The 17758-nt window shown below is 44.4% G+C and overlaps 1 protein-coding gene across 11 annotated transcripts in view; it reads right to left on the bottom strand.

Annotated features, from left to right (window-relative positions):
• The window catches only part of LOC120404838 (sodium/hydrogen exchanger 10-like), a 304962-nt gene that overhangs the window by 170160 nt on the left and 117044 nt on the right, over positions 1 to 17758 (bottom strand). For all 11 annotated transcript variants that reach the window (XM_039537846.1, XM_039537852.1, XM_039537849.1 and 8 more), the window contains 2 exons: positions 8288 to 8454; positions 2433 to 2573 (listed from right to left, as the gene is read on the bottom strand). In XM_039537846.1, coding sequence (XP_039393780.1) covers positions 2433 to 2573; positions 8288 to 8454 — 308 coding nt within the window. The remainder of the gene's footprint in view (positions 1 to 2432; positions 2574 to 8287; positions 8455 to 17758) is intronic.

The following is a 17758-nucleotide window of genomic DNA, read 5'->3' as shown; positions in this document are numbered from 1 at the left end:
ACAAAGGGCTCTGCCCTGGGATAGGTGATGTCTGGAGGCCTGAAACCTGACTGGGAACTCCTGCAGTGGACCATGGAGGAGGAAATACAGGTGCAATTACATTGAAACTGTGACAGTCTGCATAAAAGGCCACTGAATTTGGTATTTGGCAAGGTCCATGTCTTATTGTCTTAAACTCAGTGTGTTTCACCTGGGTAAGAAAATGAGCAAAGGCATAACTCTCCTTCCACACTGCATCTGATTTGAAAATCATTTTTCTTTTATTTATCTATCAAGATCAGAGTTCAGGTTTCTCTGATCTCTAGAAACAGTTACTCACATCGCTAATACTTAAGGCAGGAAAGCTGAAAATACTGCTTTATTTTAGGTGTTACTAATGCCAATAAGTGTTATGCAGAAAATCAGATCTTTCAGCACATGTCTTAGGGTATGGCTACACTTACGGTTTGCAGCGCTGGTAGTTTGCAGCGCTGGTCATCCAGCTGTGTAGGAGCAGCGCTGGTGTGTGGCCACACTGACAGCTACCAGCGCTGGTGTGTGGCCACATTTGGAGCATTTGCAGCGCTGTTGGGAGTGCTGCATTATGGGCAGCTATCCCAGCATTCAAGTGCACCAACGTGCTTTTCAAAAGAGGGGGGTGGAGGGTGGTGTACTGTGACAGGGAGCGGGGGGAAAGAGAGAGGGGATTTTTGGAGCCAACGCTGTGTGTTAGCTTCCTGGATTGGAAAAAAATCACAAAATGTTCATGAGCCCTTAGTCTTAATTCTAATTGCAAACAGCCTGCCTCCAACACAGACTGCCCCCTGATTCACTCACTCCCTGTGGTGTACTGTGACAGGGAGCGGGGAAGAGAGAGATTGGAAAAATCACAAAATGTTTGCAAACCCTAACAGCCTGCATCCAACACTGTTTCCCCTGCCTCTCATTTGATCGTTCACAGCCAGGTACAGATAGCTCCTGTTTGCTGTGATCAGTGTTTGTTTTTATAGATAAGCAGTTCAAACGGAGCTCGATGGGCTCCGTTCTGTTTCATTCACTCTGCCTGCCTGCCTCTCATTTGATTGTTTACAGCCAGGTACAGAACGGAGCTCCGATCGGAGCTCGTTCACAACAAAACAAAGAGAGGCTGCATAACAAAACAAAGAGAGTAATTTATAAAAGCATTCTGGGATACACCTTATTCCCTGGAGGCCAATCACAGCGCTGGTGTGTGGCCACACTTGATGACCAGCGCTGCAGCACCAGCGCTGGAATCCTTATTCCCCATGCTGAGTGAGGTATACGGCCAGCGCTGCAGCCAGGGAGTTGCAGCGCTGGAAGTGCCCTGCAGGTGTGGCCACTTACTAATTGCAGCGCTGGTGGAGGCTTTCCAGCGCTGCAAATCGCCAGTGTAGCCATACCCTTAGAAGGTAGAAAGATTCTAAGTTTATCCTTAATTCAGTGATGTCCAACTTTTTCAGCTGGACAGCCAAACATATTTCAAAAAGATCAAGGGACCACAATCAGTACATTGAGGTGGATTCTCTATCCTACTCCACTCACACAACACAAAAGGAGCAGAAACTAGTAAGTCCCCCATATATGCGAGAGTCCTAAGTGGATACAAAGCCACTGAATTCAGAGCCTATGCCTCCCTGCCTGCAGCTCCTGATGTAAAGGGGCATGTGGAGGGGAGAGTAACTGGTGTTTACTGCATTCTTGACAATCCCTTGCTGGAGTATGGTCTCTTGAGGACTGAATCAAGCTGGAGCAAAGATTCTCTAGCCTGAGGTAGGGCAGAGAATCTGGGAGCCATAATCAGTTGTGGGTTCTCAACTTCAGCTTTTCTAATTCTTTCCTTGGCTGCCCTGGGTGGCTGCATTGGGAAAAGGAGCCATCATTTGATAGATACTCCCATAGGCCCAATATAGATGCACTCAAACTTCTATCATGCTATCTCTGGGGTTCTCAATGCCTGACAAGAAAGAAATTAATGCACAAGCCAGAATTATTTTCTCACCCCTTCCCTAGGATGCAGCAGAGGACCAGTGGGGGAGCTGTTTAGCAGCTGCAACAAGGAAGGGACACAGATGCTGGTCAGAGCACTCTAGGCTCACACCAGAGCTGCTCCTGAGGCTCCAAGGGAAACAGTGGGAGATAGATGGGAAAGCAGTCCCATTGATTTCCTCCTTGTAGTAACAGGGCTGATTCAAATGTTTCAGTTTAAAAGTCACATCACATAGCTGAGGGTATACATTTTCAGTTTATAGTCAAGTACAACATTTCTTCTTAACACTGTTATCCTTGAAGGCCACAATTTAAAGACTTGAGGTCCAAAGTGGTCCACAGGTCACATTTGGATACCCATTCCTTAAATAATAATAGTACTAAAATTAAAATATGTGTGTTAATAGTGAAAAATAAGAATATAACCAAATAGATGGAATACTAACTATTTGTGCTGTTAAAAGACGTAACCTGGCTTCTTCCAGTATGTCAGCAATTTGTTGAGGTGTTGTCTCATCTGAAATGTCTGTGTTACAATCTGGACATTTAAGTGTTCTAACAATTTGGGAAGCTTCCTCCATATCAAACTAAATAAGAAAAACAGAAACAAGTGAACTGATCGTAACATATTGGAAACATGAGAACCAAAAAGCTAACTAAGAGAACTATGTTTAAAAAACAAAGGCTAACATTAAATTAAAAATGCTAATTCAAATGCAAATTTAATCTCCATATGGAGTTAGACACAAATGGAAATTGTTACATCAAGACAATAAAGTCAGAAATTAAATTTGCAGTATTTCATCATGGCAAAGAAATCTAAGGATCTAAACTGTATGTTTATATTAAAAATTAAAACTTTTTTCAGAAAGATTCTGAACTATTTCTCTTCTTCCTTCTGTGAATCAAGGAGGATGGCTGTGTTCCCTACTCTCAAGAAGCTTATTTATACTCCTATGAATAAATTACAATCAATAAATTATTTAAAACCAAAGTTATTCGAAAAAAGTATGGCATTGTTATGGTTTTCTTAAAGTATATAAATGCTAAGAAACGTTGGAAAGAATGACGATGAAGTATCAAGGGAGTTCTCCAGGTGAAGGAGGAGCTAATACAGCATCTGTGGGGTAAGTGACTGTCTGTAGTGTGTGTTTGTTTGTGTTTGGGGGTTACTTGCTGTGTGCTGAGCTTGTGTTTGTCAGTCTGTTTGGTTGGTTGGTTGGTTGAGAGACCGTGTGCTCTGGCTGGCAGTTGGAGGCAGGTTTGAAAGCTCGAAGCCTCCGGTAATTGGCTGAGCCTTAATCAGTGGGCGGGGCATTCACTCAGGCCAGGGCTTTATAAAGCCGCGCACAAGCGACCAGGGGCTGCTAACAGGGAGTTTCGCAAGGGAGTTCGGCAGGGGAGTGGGAAGTGAGTGGGAACCCCTCGCCAGCCCTAACCCCTTCCCCGTGGCCCCCCCCTCAAACCTATAAACCGAACCACATTCCAAAACTACTTTCCGTAAACCACCCTTTCACTAACTAGGAGACAATGCAGGCAGAAGCCCAGCAGCAGAGTGGGGGCTATCCAATTTATTGCACTGACTGTCGCATGTATGATTACCTGCCCTGTGGGCGGGTGGCGTATGTGTGCAGTCGGTGCAAGGAGCTCCTGACCCTCAGAGACCATGTACGGACTTTGGAGGCCAGGGTGGCGGAACTGGAGGAGCTGAGAGAGGCAGAGAGGTATGTTGATGAGGCTTTCCGGGACACTGTAGAATTGTCCCACCTCCGCTTAGACAGCTCCTGTGCTGTTGAGGAGGAAGAAGGGCCCAGGGAAGTAGAGCAGTCAATGGGAGCAGAGGGAAACCTTCCCGTAGTTGGGACCCTCCTTCCAGATGGTGCTGGGGTTGCCTCTCGCACTGAGGTTGCCTCTCCGGGGGAGGGAACTCCAGTTTCTAGGAAAAGGCAGGTGTTAGTAATGGGAGATTCGATTATTAGAAATGTAGATAGCTGGGTCTGTGATGATCGGGAGAACCGTATGGTGGCTTGCCTGCCTGGTGCGAAGGTTGCGAATCTCTCGAGGCATCTAGATAGACTTATGTGTAGTGCTGGGGAGGAGCCGGTGGTCGTGGTACATGTAGGTACCAATGACATAGGGAAGGGTAAGAGAGATGTCCTGGAAGCCAAATTTAGGCTGCTAGGGAAGAGACTGAAATCCAGGACCTCTATGGTGGCATTTTCAGAAATGCTCCCAGTTCCACGCGCAGGGCCAGGTAGGCAGGCAGAGCTTCAGAGTCTCAATGCGTGGATGAGACGATGGTGTAGAGAAGAGGGGTTCACGTTCATTAGGAACTGGGGAAACTTCTGGGATGGGAGGAGCCTATACAGGAGAGATGGGCTCCACCTAAACCAAAGTGGAACCAGACTGCTGGCACTAAATATTAAAAAGGTTGTAGAGCAGTTTTTAAACTAGGAGATGGGGGAAAGCCGACTGCTGCAGAGGAGCGTGTGGATCGGACACAGACTTCTCTTAGGGGAGAGTCTGATGATAGAGAATCTCCGGATTATAGTCAGGAGCAGAGGAATGAGAAGTATAATGTAAGGGCCAGATCAGATGATAAACAATCACATAAAAAAGAATCTGGCACATCAGAAAAAGGCAGGCTAATAAACAGGGACAAGATTTTAAAGTGCTTGTACACAAATGCCAGAAGTCTAAATAATAAGATGGGTGAACTAGAGTGCCTTGTGATAAAGGAGGATATAGATATAATAGGCATCACAGAAACCTGGTGGACTGAGACCAATCAATGGGACACAATCATTCCGGGGTACAAAATATATCGGAAGGACAGAACAGGCCGTGCAGGGGGAGGAGTGGCACTATATGTTAAAGAAAGTGTAGATTCAAATGAAGTAAAAATCTTAAGCGAATCCACAGGTTCCATAGAGAGTCTCTATGGATAGAAATTTCATGCTCTAGTAAAAATATAACAGTAGGGATCTATTATCGACCACCTGACCAGGACAGTAATAGTGATGATGAAATGCTAAGGGAAATTAGAGAGGCTATCAAAATTAAGAACCCAATAATAGTGGGGGATTTCAATTATCCCCATATTGACTGGGAACATTTCACTTCAGGACGAAATGCAGAGATAAAATTTCTCGATACTTTAAATGACTGCTTCATGGAGCAGCTGGTACGGGAACCCACAAGGGGAGAGGCGACTCTAGATTTAATCCTGAGTGGAGCGCAGGAGCTGGTCCAAGAGGTAACTATAGCAGGACCGCTTGGAAATAGTGACCATAATACAATAGCATTCAACATCCCTGTGGTGAGAAGAACATCTCAACTGCCCAACACTGTGGCCTTTAATTTCAAAAGGGGGAACTATACAAAAATGAGGGGGTTAGTTAGACAAAAGTTAAAAGGTACAGTGACTAAAGTGAAATCCTGCAAGTTGTGTGGGCCCTTTTTAAAGACACCATAATAGAGGCCCAACTTCAATGTATACCCCAAATTAAGAAAAACAGTAAAAGAACTAAAAAAGAGCCACCGTGGCTTAACAACCATGTAAAAGAAGCAGTGAGAGATAAAAAGACTTCCTTTAAAAAGTGGAAGTCAAATCCCAGTGAGGCAAATAGAAAGGAGCACAAACACTGCCAACTTAAGTGCAAGAGTGTAATAAGAAAAGCCAAAGAGGAGTTTGAAGAACGGCTAGCCAAAAACTCCAAAGGTAATAACAAAATGTTTTTTAAGTACATCAGAAGCAGGAAGCCTGCTAAACAACCAGTGGGGCCCCTTGACGATGAAAATACAAAAGGAGCGCTTAAAGATGATAAAGTCATTGCGGAGAAACTAAATGGATTCTTTGCTTCAGTCTTCACGGCTGAGGATGTTAGGAAGATTCCCAAACCTGAGCTGGCTTTTGTAGGTGACAAATCTGAGGAACTGTCACAGATTGAAGTGTCACTAGAGGAGGTTTTGGAATTAATTGATAAACTCAACATTAACAAGTCACGGGACCAGATGGCATTCACCCAAGAGTTCTGAAAGAACTCAAATGTGAAGTTATGGAACTATTAACCAAGGTTTGTAACCTGTCCTTTAAATCGGCTTCGGTACCCAATGACTGGAAGTTAGCTAATATAACGCCAATATTTAAAAAGGGCTCTAGGGGTGATCCTGGCAATTACAGACCGGTAAGTCTAACGTCGGTACCGGGCAAATTAGTTGAAACAATAGTAAAGAATAAAATTGTCAGACACATAGAAAAACATAATCTCTTGAGCAATAGTCAACATGGTTTCTGTAAAGGGAAATCGTGTCTTACTAATCTATTAGAGTTCTTTGAAGGGGTCAACAAACATGTGGACAAGGGGATCCGTGGACATAGTGTACTTAGATTTCCAGAAAGCCTTTGACAAGGTCCTCACCAAAGGCTCTTACGTAAATTAAGCTGTCATGGGATAAAAGGAAAGGTCCTTTCATGGATTGAGAACTGGTTAAAGGACAGGGAACAAAGGGTAGGAATTAATGGTAAATTCTCAGAATGGAGAGGGGTAACTAGTGGTGTTCCCCAAGGGTCAGTCCTAGGACCAATCCTATTCAATTTATTCATAAATGATCTGGAGAAAGGGGTAAACAGTGAGGTGGCAAAGTTTGCAGATGATACTAAACTACTCAAGATAGTTAAGACCAAAGCAGATTGTGAAAAACTTCAAAAAGATCTCACAAAACTAAGTGATTGGGCAACAAAATGGCAAATGAAATTTAATGTGGATAAATGTAAAGTAATGCACATTGGAAAAAATAACCCCAACTATACATACAATATGATGGGGCTAATTTAGCTACAACGAGTCAGGAAAAAGATCTTGGAGTTATCGTGGATAGTTCTCTGAAGATGTCCACGCAGTGTGCAGAGGCGGTCAAAAAGCAAACAGGATGTTAGGAATCATTAAAAGGGATAGAGAATAAGACTGAGAATATATTATTGCCCTTATATAAATCCATGGTACGCCCACATCTCGAATACTGTGTACAGATGTGGTCTCCTCACCTCAAAAAAGATATTCTAGCACTAGAAAAGGTTCAGAAAAGAGCAACTAAAATGATTAGGGGTTTAGAGAGGGTCCCATATGAGGAAAGATTAAAGAGGCTAGGACTCTTCAGTTTGGAAAAGAGGAGACTAAGGGGGGATATGATAGAGGTATATAAAATCATGAGTGATGTTGAGAAAGTGGATAAGGAAAAGTTATTTACTTATTCCCATAATACAAGAACTAGGGGTCACCAAATGAAATTAATAGGCAGCAGGTTTAAAACAAATAAAAGGAAGTTCTTCTTCACGCAGCGCACAGTCAACTTGTGGAACTCCTTACCTGAGGAGGTTGTGAAGGCTAGGACTATAACAATGTTTAAAAGGGGACTGGATAAATTCATGGTGGCTAAGTCCATAAATGGCTATTAGCCAGGATGGGTAAGAATGGTGTCCCTAGCCTCTGTTCGTCAGAGGATGGAGATGGATGGCAGGAGAGAGATCACTTGATCATTGCCTGTTAGGTTCACTCCCTCAGGGGCACCTGGCATTGGCCACTGTCGGTAGACAGATACTGGGCTAGATGGACCTTTGGTCTGACCCGGTACGGCCTTTCTTATGTTCTTATGTTATGTTCTTATATTATAAAGATTTATACAATGTACTCTGAGTGACTGTTCATTTGTGTAGGCCTTGAACACCAAATGTGAAGGATAAAAGGGTGAAATTGTTTTAATTTTTCTGAAGGGGAGGATTAATTTTCAAAAGTTTAGTAGATGCTACTGTAGATGCTCTTTGAGCATTAGAAGGAAATATATATTCTGGTTAGTGACCTACTGGATGATTAGTCAAATGCCGATACAGAGTTAATAATAAAGTTGAATTAATTAACGGGTCACAAGAGTGTCATGGATTAATCTAGTCATAGTCTGAATCCTAGCCCCAGTACAACCCAAATAATGATCTGAACAATCTACCTCTAAGGATGTCTGTGCAGGATATCTAGCCCCTAATTTTTTGGTATATTAATTTTCCCCCTTCATAAAAGCCCCATAATATTAATGGCATATCAGATATTTCCATCAAGCCGGAGACCTCATTTATCATTACAATTCTCTCCTACTAGTCTGTAAACTTAATACTGGAGAGTCTACCCTTCTTGCAATGGATGCCAGTGTAAATCAAAAGCTGTGAATCATTCTTTTGTTTCAAGCATTACTTTTGCCTCTTACATAATTTTCTTTGTAATAAATATAATAAAAAGAAATTACTCACTTTATAAGGGTAATCAATTTTAATTGCTTCTTCAGTCACAGTCCAATTTGCATCAGCTACGAATCTATCAAGTTTCAACATGGAACATGTGTTGGCCTCCATTTCTTTTATACGCTGAACAGCACTGTACATTGCCATACGTTTTGGAAGAGTAATATTACATAGACCTATGGAAAGGAAGAAAATGAATACATTTAGGTTGTCAGATGTTAAAGAGAATCCCTGACTGAGACTATTGGGTGACTGACTGGCTGGAAGGCCATTTCTGTAAAGTTGCTGGGAGCAGGGTAAAAGTCTTAATCTAAGAAGCCATATGCTCAGACCATTGCCAAAACCCAGATATTCCACTTTGTAACAGCAGCTGAATGCTGCTCTCACCAGCTTCTCTACTCTGCAGACCCATTTGTTTCCAGCGGCAACTGAATAGGACTATTGGGCTGTTCTTTTCCATAGGGTCTTTTACATGAATATGTATTGTGCTATTCTGAGCAATCCATTTCCCTCTTTTTAAGGTCTCTTTCTCATTAGCTAACTGAGGACTCTTTCAGATAGTGTTTGGTACTGTATTGTAATACTGTGAGCGTTAGAGATTTTTATAGAACCTCATCTTTTCTACAGTTCTGTTTTTCACTTTTCCTGTCTTTTATTCCACAACCACCTTCCTGAGAGGATGTCTACGCTTGAAACTTGCTGTGGCTTTTGTTTAAGTGCCTTCACAACAACTGTTGTGTGAGCAGTACATACACAGCACATTGTGATCCTTTTGCCCCGTATCACTTAGCACAGCAATGTTTTGAAATAAAGGTTTAGTATTCCTGGCAGACATCCAATGGTGCATTGCTTCACCACTGTGCTGTGGGCATTCTGGGAGTTTTTTCACCACATATTGTGGGATACCTACCAGAAGGAAATAGAATTAGGATATTTGGAGTCAAATTAAAACCTTCCCATGATTCCTCTCCTTTCATCCCAACATCCGCATGGCCTTGGTGAGCCAGTGACATTTTCAAAGCACTGTCAAGCAGCAGGGAAGAAACATGGTACATGCTACTATCCTCAAGGAGATGATACAAACAGGATGCCACAAGCATATGTAAAATAGTGCAAACGTTTCAGAATCAGAGTGCTAAGGTCACCTGAGGAGGAGGAGACTGAAATCAAGCAGATGAGTCTCTTAGATTTTTCACTGACAAAACTTCACTCATTGGACCAACACTTTTAGGCTCAGACACATAGTACTGACTAGTGGGACAAGATAGTGCTGCAGGTCTACGATGGCCAGCAGCAGTGACAGCACTTTCAGGATGTCAAAAGCCACATTCCTGGAGATCTGTGTAAAGCTTGCCCTAGAGCTCTAGTGGTGGAGCAGCACATGCAAGCTCTCTTCACTGTGGAAAAGCATGTGACCAATAAAGTCAGCTTTGCGAACAGGGGCTGCTAACAGGAAGTTTCACAAGGGAGTTTGGAAGGGGAGTGGGAAGGGAGCGGGAGTCCCTTGTCGGTCCTATCTGTTCCCCTGTAGTCCCCTTAAAACCTATAATTCAAACCACATTTCAAAACCTCTTTCTTTAGACCACCCTTCCATTAACTAGGAGACAATGGAGGCAGAAGCCCACAGCAGAGTGGGGGCTATCCAGTTTATTGCACTGAGTGTAGCATGTATGATTACCTGCCCTGTGGGCGGGTGGCGTATGTGTGCAGTCGGTGCAAGAAGCTCCTGGCCCTCAGAGACCATGTACGAACTTTGGAGGCCAGGGTGGCGGAACTGGAGGAGCTAAGAGAGGCATGTTGATGAGGCTTTCCGGGACACTGTAGAATTATCCCACCTCCGCTCAGACAGCCCCTGTGCTGTTGAGGAGGAAGAAAGGCCCAGAGAAGCAGAGCAGTCAATGGGAGCAGAGGGAAACCTTCCCATAGTTGGGACCCTCCTTCCAGATGGTGCTGGGGTTGCCTCTCGCACTGAGGTTACCTCTCCGGGGGAGGGAACTCCAGTTTCTAGGAAAAGGCAGGTGTTAGTAATGGGAGATTTGATCATTAGAAACGTAGATAGCTGGGTTTGGGATGACCGGGAGAACCGTATGGTGACTTGCCTGCCTGGTGTGAAGGTTGTGGATCTCTCGGGGCATCTAGACAGACTTATGAGTAGTGCTGGGGAGGAGCCGGTGGTCGTGGTACATGTAGGTACCAATGACATAGGGAAGGGTAGGAGAGATGTCCTGGAAGCCAAATTTAGGCTGCTAGGGAAGAGACTGAAATCCAGGACCTTTATGGTGGCATTCTCAGAAATGCTCCCAGTTCCACGCGCAGGGCCAGGTAGGCAGGCAGAGCTTCAGAGTCTCAATGTGTGGATGAGACGATGGTGTAGAGAGGAGGGGTTTACGTTCATTAGGGACTGGGGAAACTTCTGGGATAGGGGGAGCCTATACAGGAGAGATGGGCTCCACCTAAACCAAAGTGGAACCAGACTGCTGGCACTAAACATTAAAAAGGTTGTAGAGCAGTTTTTAAACTAGGAGATGGGGGAAAGCCGACTGCTGCAGAGGAGCGTGTGGATCGGACACAGACTTCTCTTAGGGGAGAGTCTGATGATAGAGAATCTCCAGGTTATAGTCAGGAGCAGAGGATTGAAAAGTATAATGTAAGGGCCGGATCAGATGATAAACAGGCACATAAAAAAGAATCTGGCACATCAGCATGGGTAAAAATTGGTGTCCCTAGCCTCTGTTCCTCAGAGGATGGAGATGGATGGCAGGAGAGAGATCACTTGATCATTGCCTGTTAGGTTCACTCCCTCTGGGGCACCTGGCATTGGCCACTGTCGGTAGACAGATACTGGGCTAGGTGGACCATTGGTCTGACCCGGTACGGCCGTTCTTATGTTCATTGCCATCTGGAAGCTTACCACACTTGATTGCTAGCAATCAGTAGCTAACCAGTCTGGTGTTAGATGATCAATTGTTGAGACTGTTGTCATGGAGACATATGCTGCTTCCAAGAAGGTGCTGTCCCCTGGGTAATAAAGCAGGGCAATGCACAGGAGGTTATTAATGGTTATGCACAGTTGGGGTCACTGATGGGATCCAAATACCTATTCCTTGCCTACCCTGACCCCCCAGGCCTCTGAGGTCATCAGAAGAACAATGTATTTCTCCCTGGTGCTGCAGGTCTTGGTTAATCACCATGTTCACAAACATTAATATGGGGTGGTCTGGAAAGGTCCATGATGCCAGGATCTTTAGAAACTCTGGACTGTTTTCTGTAATGATAAATTGAACTTCTGCTCTCATGGTATTGTGGCAAAGTTCCTCCTCTCCTCTAGTAGGTCCTGCACTTATTGGCAGATTTCCTCCCCTCAGTGGTCTTCCCCTTGGATGAAACCCACAGTCTGGATCAACTCCTCCTATGTCTGATTAGGAGTAGCAAGGCTTGGGGGGAACCCGGGCCTGCCCTCTACTCTGGGTTCCAGCCCAGGGCCCTGTGAATTGTAGCAGTCTCTAAAGTGCTACTTGTAACCGCGGATTGACCACTACAGCTCCCTGGGCTACTTCCCCATAACCTCCTTCAAATACCTTCTTTATCCTCACCATAGGATCCTCCTGGTGTCTGATATGGCTTGATTGTATGGTGTTTCCTCAATCCTCCAGTAGTACACCCTCTCAGTTCTTAGTTCCTTGTGTCTCTGACTCCCAGCTCCTCATTCGCACTTCCTTTCTCTGGTTCCTGCTCCCTTGACTGGAGTGAGCTCCCCTTTTTATACCAGGTGCCCTGATTAGCCTGCCCTGATTGACTGCAGGTGCTCCAATCACTGTAGCTCTCTCCGGTGCCTTCTAGAAAGTTCTTAATTGGCCCCAGGTGCCTTGATTATCCTGGAGCAACTGCCATTTTGGTTCCCATGGTACTAGGGATTTGCTTAGCCTGGGGCTAACATACCTGCTCTTCAGTACTTTCCTGTAGCTATCCGGCCTTGCTCCATCACAGTATCTATGGACAATAAAAGTGTTACGATTCCTACAGTAATTCTGGGAGACCAAGGTTATTCCTACTTTCCTGGATTATGAAGCATTTTACTGGACTCTTGGATGGTAGAAAGGAATTGTATAACTATACCCTGAGTATTTGCAGAAGGATAATGGAATGTACATTTGGAAGACTGAAAGGTAAACGGAGGAGCCCAATGTCAAGGCTGGATATAGATGAAAAGTATTTGCCTTCGATTATAGCTACCTGCTGTGTTTTGCACAATTTTTGTGAAAGGGAGAGAGACTTACTGATGGAGGCAAGGAGGAGATTGGCAGATTTGCAGAAGGTTTTGAACAGCCAGAGGGAAGGAACCTATGAAATGATGCAACTGCTGAGGGGCAGAGTCAGGAATCCATTGTGCTCCAACTCTGAAGCTACAGGCCATTTGTGAACAATATATATTCTTTTGTACAAGGTGTTAATCAAGATTACTGCACAAGTATTGCTATGTATGTGCAGTCGTGCAAAGTTCTTATTAAGTTTCATGTGAGACATTTTAGTGAACTGTTTAATGAATTTGTTCACTGAAGGTAAACTTTATAATTAATTGTACAAGATGCAGAAATACAACTGCAAAGACATTTTCAATTTACTTTTAATAAACATAATACACCAATTAAAATGTACTCCATATTCACAGTAAAATTATTATTAAAAATAAATAATTTGCAAATTTAAAAACCCATTCAGAACCTAAAAAAAATTATATAAAAGTGTAGTGGGCAGATCACTTTGTGGTTTCAAGGTCACAAGTGTGTATAAGCAAGCTGCTCAAAACTATTCTCAGCAGCTTGGAGGGTGGGATGGGGCAGAAGAGTCTATTTCTTGCAGGCGAGGGAAATAAGGGGGTTTCCTATTGTCCACTGTTCTCTTTGTTGTCCTGAAGCATGGAATGTCTAGAAAAAAAGGTTACTAACCTTTTGTAACTGTTGTTCTTCAAGATGTGTTGCACAAGTCCATTCCACTCTAGGTGTATTTGCACTCTGAGCACAGTTGTCAGAAATTTTTCCCAGTGGTACCCATCAGGGTAGCTTGAGGACCCTCTGGTGCTGTGTGCTCATAGCACTGGTACAAAGCACCCAGCTGACCGTGCGCCTCCTCAGTTCCTTCTTACTGCCTATGACGATTGCTGTAACTTCTGTCATCCTTTCTTTGGCAAGCTCTCTCAGTGATCTTCTCTTTCGCATATTTGTACATGTTAGTTAGTGGCAAGTAGTTTTAGTGAAAGTTTTTGTAACTTACTGAGTTATTGGCATTTTTATCCGTTTCCTGGTGCTGAGGCATGCCTTGGTGCCTCAGAGCGATCCGCACTCAAGCTGCCTGAAGTGCCTGCAAGAAGCACATGTAGGGGGACCACTGCCAGATCCACCAAGACTTTAAGCCTTGCAGGAAGAAGGACCAGGAGACAGGCTGAAGTTTTTGTCTAGAAAATAACCTATTTCTGGGTGTTGTTGCAGTGAATGGTGTGTTCCAGAATGTGAAGATGTCAGAGTAAAGGGGAATCATATGCTGTGTTACAGTCCTTGATCAATGAACCACAATGTTCTCCAGGAGGGTTGTTTTCCTCTCCATCATTCCCAGCAACTCTGCCTATGAGGATCTAACCATTTCCCTGTCCTTTTCTCTCTTCTCTTTTTCATGTTTCAGGAACCCTTCCCTCTACTCTTTCACCTTTTTATCCTTCAATTGGGATGTGCATGCAATTTCTTTCAATAAGTTATCTCTTGAGCTCCTTTTACTCCTATGTAAATTGGACAGGCATTTAAATCAATGTTAGCACCCTTGTGTGTGTGATTGCCACAATGTGTCAGCTGCTTTGCACGGGGTGGGGGGGAAGAGGGCGGAGAGAACAAGTTATCGTCAAAATTGTAATCACCATGTCAACACTGATAAAATGTTGCTTTTTGTTCGATTTTGGAATTCCACTCCCATAGGTTCTTCCCAGTCTTCAGTGACCTTCAAGACGGTAAGACATTTTCACAGACTTCCCCATTTGGGTAGGATCCCTGGACCTGTGTTGTAGGGCTGGGTGACATAAGAATGGTCATACTGGGTCAGACCAAAGGTCCACCTAGCCCAGTATCCTGTCTTCCGACAGTGGTCAATGCCAGGTGCCCCAGAGGTAATGAACAGAACAGGTAATCATCAGGTGATCCATTCCCTGTTGCTCACTCCCAGCTTCTGGCAAACAGAGGCGAGGGACACCATCCATGCCCATCCTGGCTAATAGCTATTGATGGTCCTATCATCCAGGGTGTGTATACTTGTTCTGGCAACTTAGGGAAGGTTAATAAAGACCAGGTGGGCTATGCGCATTAGGGGAATGTGGCTTATTTAAACACAGTGCAGAAGACACAGGCTAGTTATTGAATATTTACTTCTACAGGTTGCTGGTGGGATGGGAGTGGGTTGGCGAGAAGCCAACAGAGGGAGGCATGTGCCCTTCTGCAGGCTGTCCTTACTTTGGATCAGGGTGGATAAAAATCAATAATTTAAAAAATAAAAATAAAAAAAATCTGATTATTTTTATTTAAATCAAAATTTTTTTAATCAAATGTGTTTTGAAGAAAAATGTATCTAAAGATAGTTTTAATTAAGATACATTATAGCTCAAAGATATCTCATCATGGAATGGGGATTATAAATTCTAATTCTATAGTATGAGACAATATATTAATGTAATGTTTAAGAAAAGTTTTATAAATGAGTTCCATTGTTTACATGTTAGTTTGAACATTTCCAGGAGAGTTCAGATGTGGATTGGCGTCTCCCAAAGTCCACTGTTAGTTAAGTACTCCTAATTACCTGAATCGCCTCTTCAAAATATGTTGGCCAAATCTCCCTTATGTGTTTCCTACAGCAAACACTTCAAATACAAGCACAGAGCCAACACTCATAACTTCAGACTTGCCTACTGTGACTAAATGGGACTGTTCTTAATGTTTCCTCTGAATACTGGGTGGGTGCCTCAGGTTCCCCTATGCATTTCTTAAGTCTCCAGTGTGCATAAATGGCCGCCACTCTGTATCCTGGCAACAACTGGCTATGCCCTTCCCCCTGCAAGGGAATAGCTAAAGGTGAACAAAGAGGTCAGGTGACCTCCTGGCCCAGGAAAGGAACTCAGAAGAGAAGGAGGGGCTGAAGGGGGGTTCAGTTTGGAGCTGGCTGGGGACGGGAAGTGAGAGCAGACGGGGTTGTCTGGCTCACTGGGCCCCAGAATGGACCTGGCTGAGGGATCCCGTTCTCTGTACTTACAAGCTCTGTTTTAGACCGAGTTCCTGTCATCTAATAAACCCCTGTTTTACTGGCTGGATGAGAGTCACATCTGACTGTGAAGTTGGGGGTGCATACAGGACCCTCTGGCTTTCCCAGGACCCCGTCTGAGTGGACTCGCTGTGGGAAGTGCACGGAGGGGCATATGCTGAATGCTCCAAGGTCAGACCCAGGAGGTGAAGCCGTGTGAGCTTCTTGCCCTGAAGACGGTCTGCTCCATGGGAGAGAAGGCTCCCCAAAGCCCTAACTGGCTTTGTGGGGAGCAGTTCCAGAGCATCGCCCGGGGACTCCGTGACATCTACAAATAGGATGAATATATTCAGATTATCATAACCTTTGCAAAGATATGTTACATGGCATATCTAGCACAAAGCATATTACAGTTATGTCATATTTACACTCATAAGCATATTTCCATAAACATATAGAATGCAGTGTCACAATGGGCTTGACTGAGGTGGAAGTCCATTACTAGTTTAGTCAGGAATTTTGGATGTGGACATAAGTATATCTTGTCCTTGTAAAAGACTGTGTAACTCTGCCACCCTTTTTGGTAACAACTACCAAAATGATACTTTAATAGAGAAATGCAGGAAAGAACAGATGGGTCTACCCTTTGAACTGGTGACTATCAACCTTGATAGCACCAGATTTAAGTTCCAGGGAGCAATGGGATCCACAACATGGATCTATAAGCTACTGACCCTTAGGAATCTGACTGACAGAAGCAAGCACTGGCAAAACCCCTTTCTGCTTTGACCATAAGGAGAATCATTCCCATTTCAACAGGTAAGTGTATCGAGTAGCTTTCTGCTGTTCAGGAGAATGTTTTGCACCGTCCTCGAACATTCGGCCTCCTAAGGTTTTAACCAGAGAACATCAAGGCCATAAGACAGACAGCATATGTGGTGGGACGTAGCAAGCGACCATGGTTCTGTGGGAGATCAGGTCAAGATCTGAAGGTAGTGTCAAAGGAGACATGGCCGACAGGCTCAGCAGATGGCAGTGAGGACACGCCAGTGCTATGAGTATCATGCTTGCATTATCCTGCTTGAGCTTGAGAAATGTCATTGGAAGGAGTGTAATGGAAGGATAGACATATGGCAGTTTGTCTTTCCAAGACAGTAAGGAAGAGTTCAGAGATCCCTTACTGTGACCTGCTCTCAAACAAAAAAGATGGCACTTCTTGTTGAGACAAGTAGCAAACAGGTCTATGTAAGGGACCCCTCCCACATCCGGGGTTGAAAAATTAATCTCACACTATCCAGACTCAGAGACCATTCATGATCTCTCCCAAACAATCTGTTCAGGAGGTCTGCCAAGCTATTCTGAACATCAGGAATATAGGAGGCTTTAAAATGAATTGTATCAGTGATACAAACCTCCCAAAGACGTATCGCCTTTTGATAGACTCTGTCTGATCTGGCTTCTCTCTGCCTGTTGTTATAGAACATTGTCTCAGTGTTGTTCATGAGGACCTGTAAAGGGCTTCTCTACACTACCACCTATGTCGATGTAATTTACATCACTAAGAGGTGAAAACACCACCCCACTGAGTGACGTAAGTTACCTCAACCTAAGGGCTGTCCACACCAGCGCTAAGTAGGTGGGATATGCTCTCTCGCCAACACATCTTCTACTTCTCATTGAGGTGGAGTAATTATGCTGACGGGAGAGTGCTCTCCTGTCAGCAAAGCACATCTTGACCCGACACACTACAGTGGCACAGTTGCGCCGATGTAGCACAGTAGAATAGAGTAGCCCAGTGTCTGTAACTTGCTGTGAGGGTGAAAATCCCAATAGGCAATGAACAGATGAACAGACTTGTGGCAGAGCAATGACTCACTGGCGCAGTGCCTCCTGCTGATTGTCTCAGGAATAAGCTGTTCCAGCCTGGAGCGCCCTCTGGAGGCCGGTGTCTCGCCTGCCGCAGGCCCCCCATTGTCCCTTTTGGATCCCAGTGCCCGCTACATCAGGGTTCTGCCCCAACAGTAACCCACAATCTGGGTCTCCCCACCCAGAGGAACCCGCAACCCTATATCCCCACCTTGCCTCAGTGGCTACTGTCAGTCACCATCTAGCCCCACTCACTGGCGCAGACTGCAGTCTGTAAACCACTCATCATCGGCAACGGGGGGTTAAGACCTGCTGTCTTTGCCTATCTCTGGGCTGCCCCTC

Source organism: Mauremys reevesii, linkage group 4, assembly GCF_016161935.1.
Source record: "Mauremys reevesii isolate NIE-2019 linkage group 4, ASM1616193v1, whole genome shotgun sequence".
In the NCBI taxonomy this organism is placed as follows: domain Eukaryota; kingdom Metazoa; phylum Chordata; order Testudines; family Geoemydidae; genus Mauremys; species Mauremys reevesii.
This window is presented reverse-complemented; position numbering and strand designations above follow the sequence as displayed.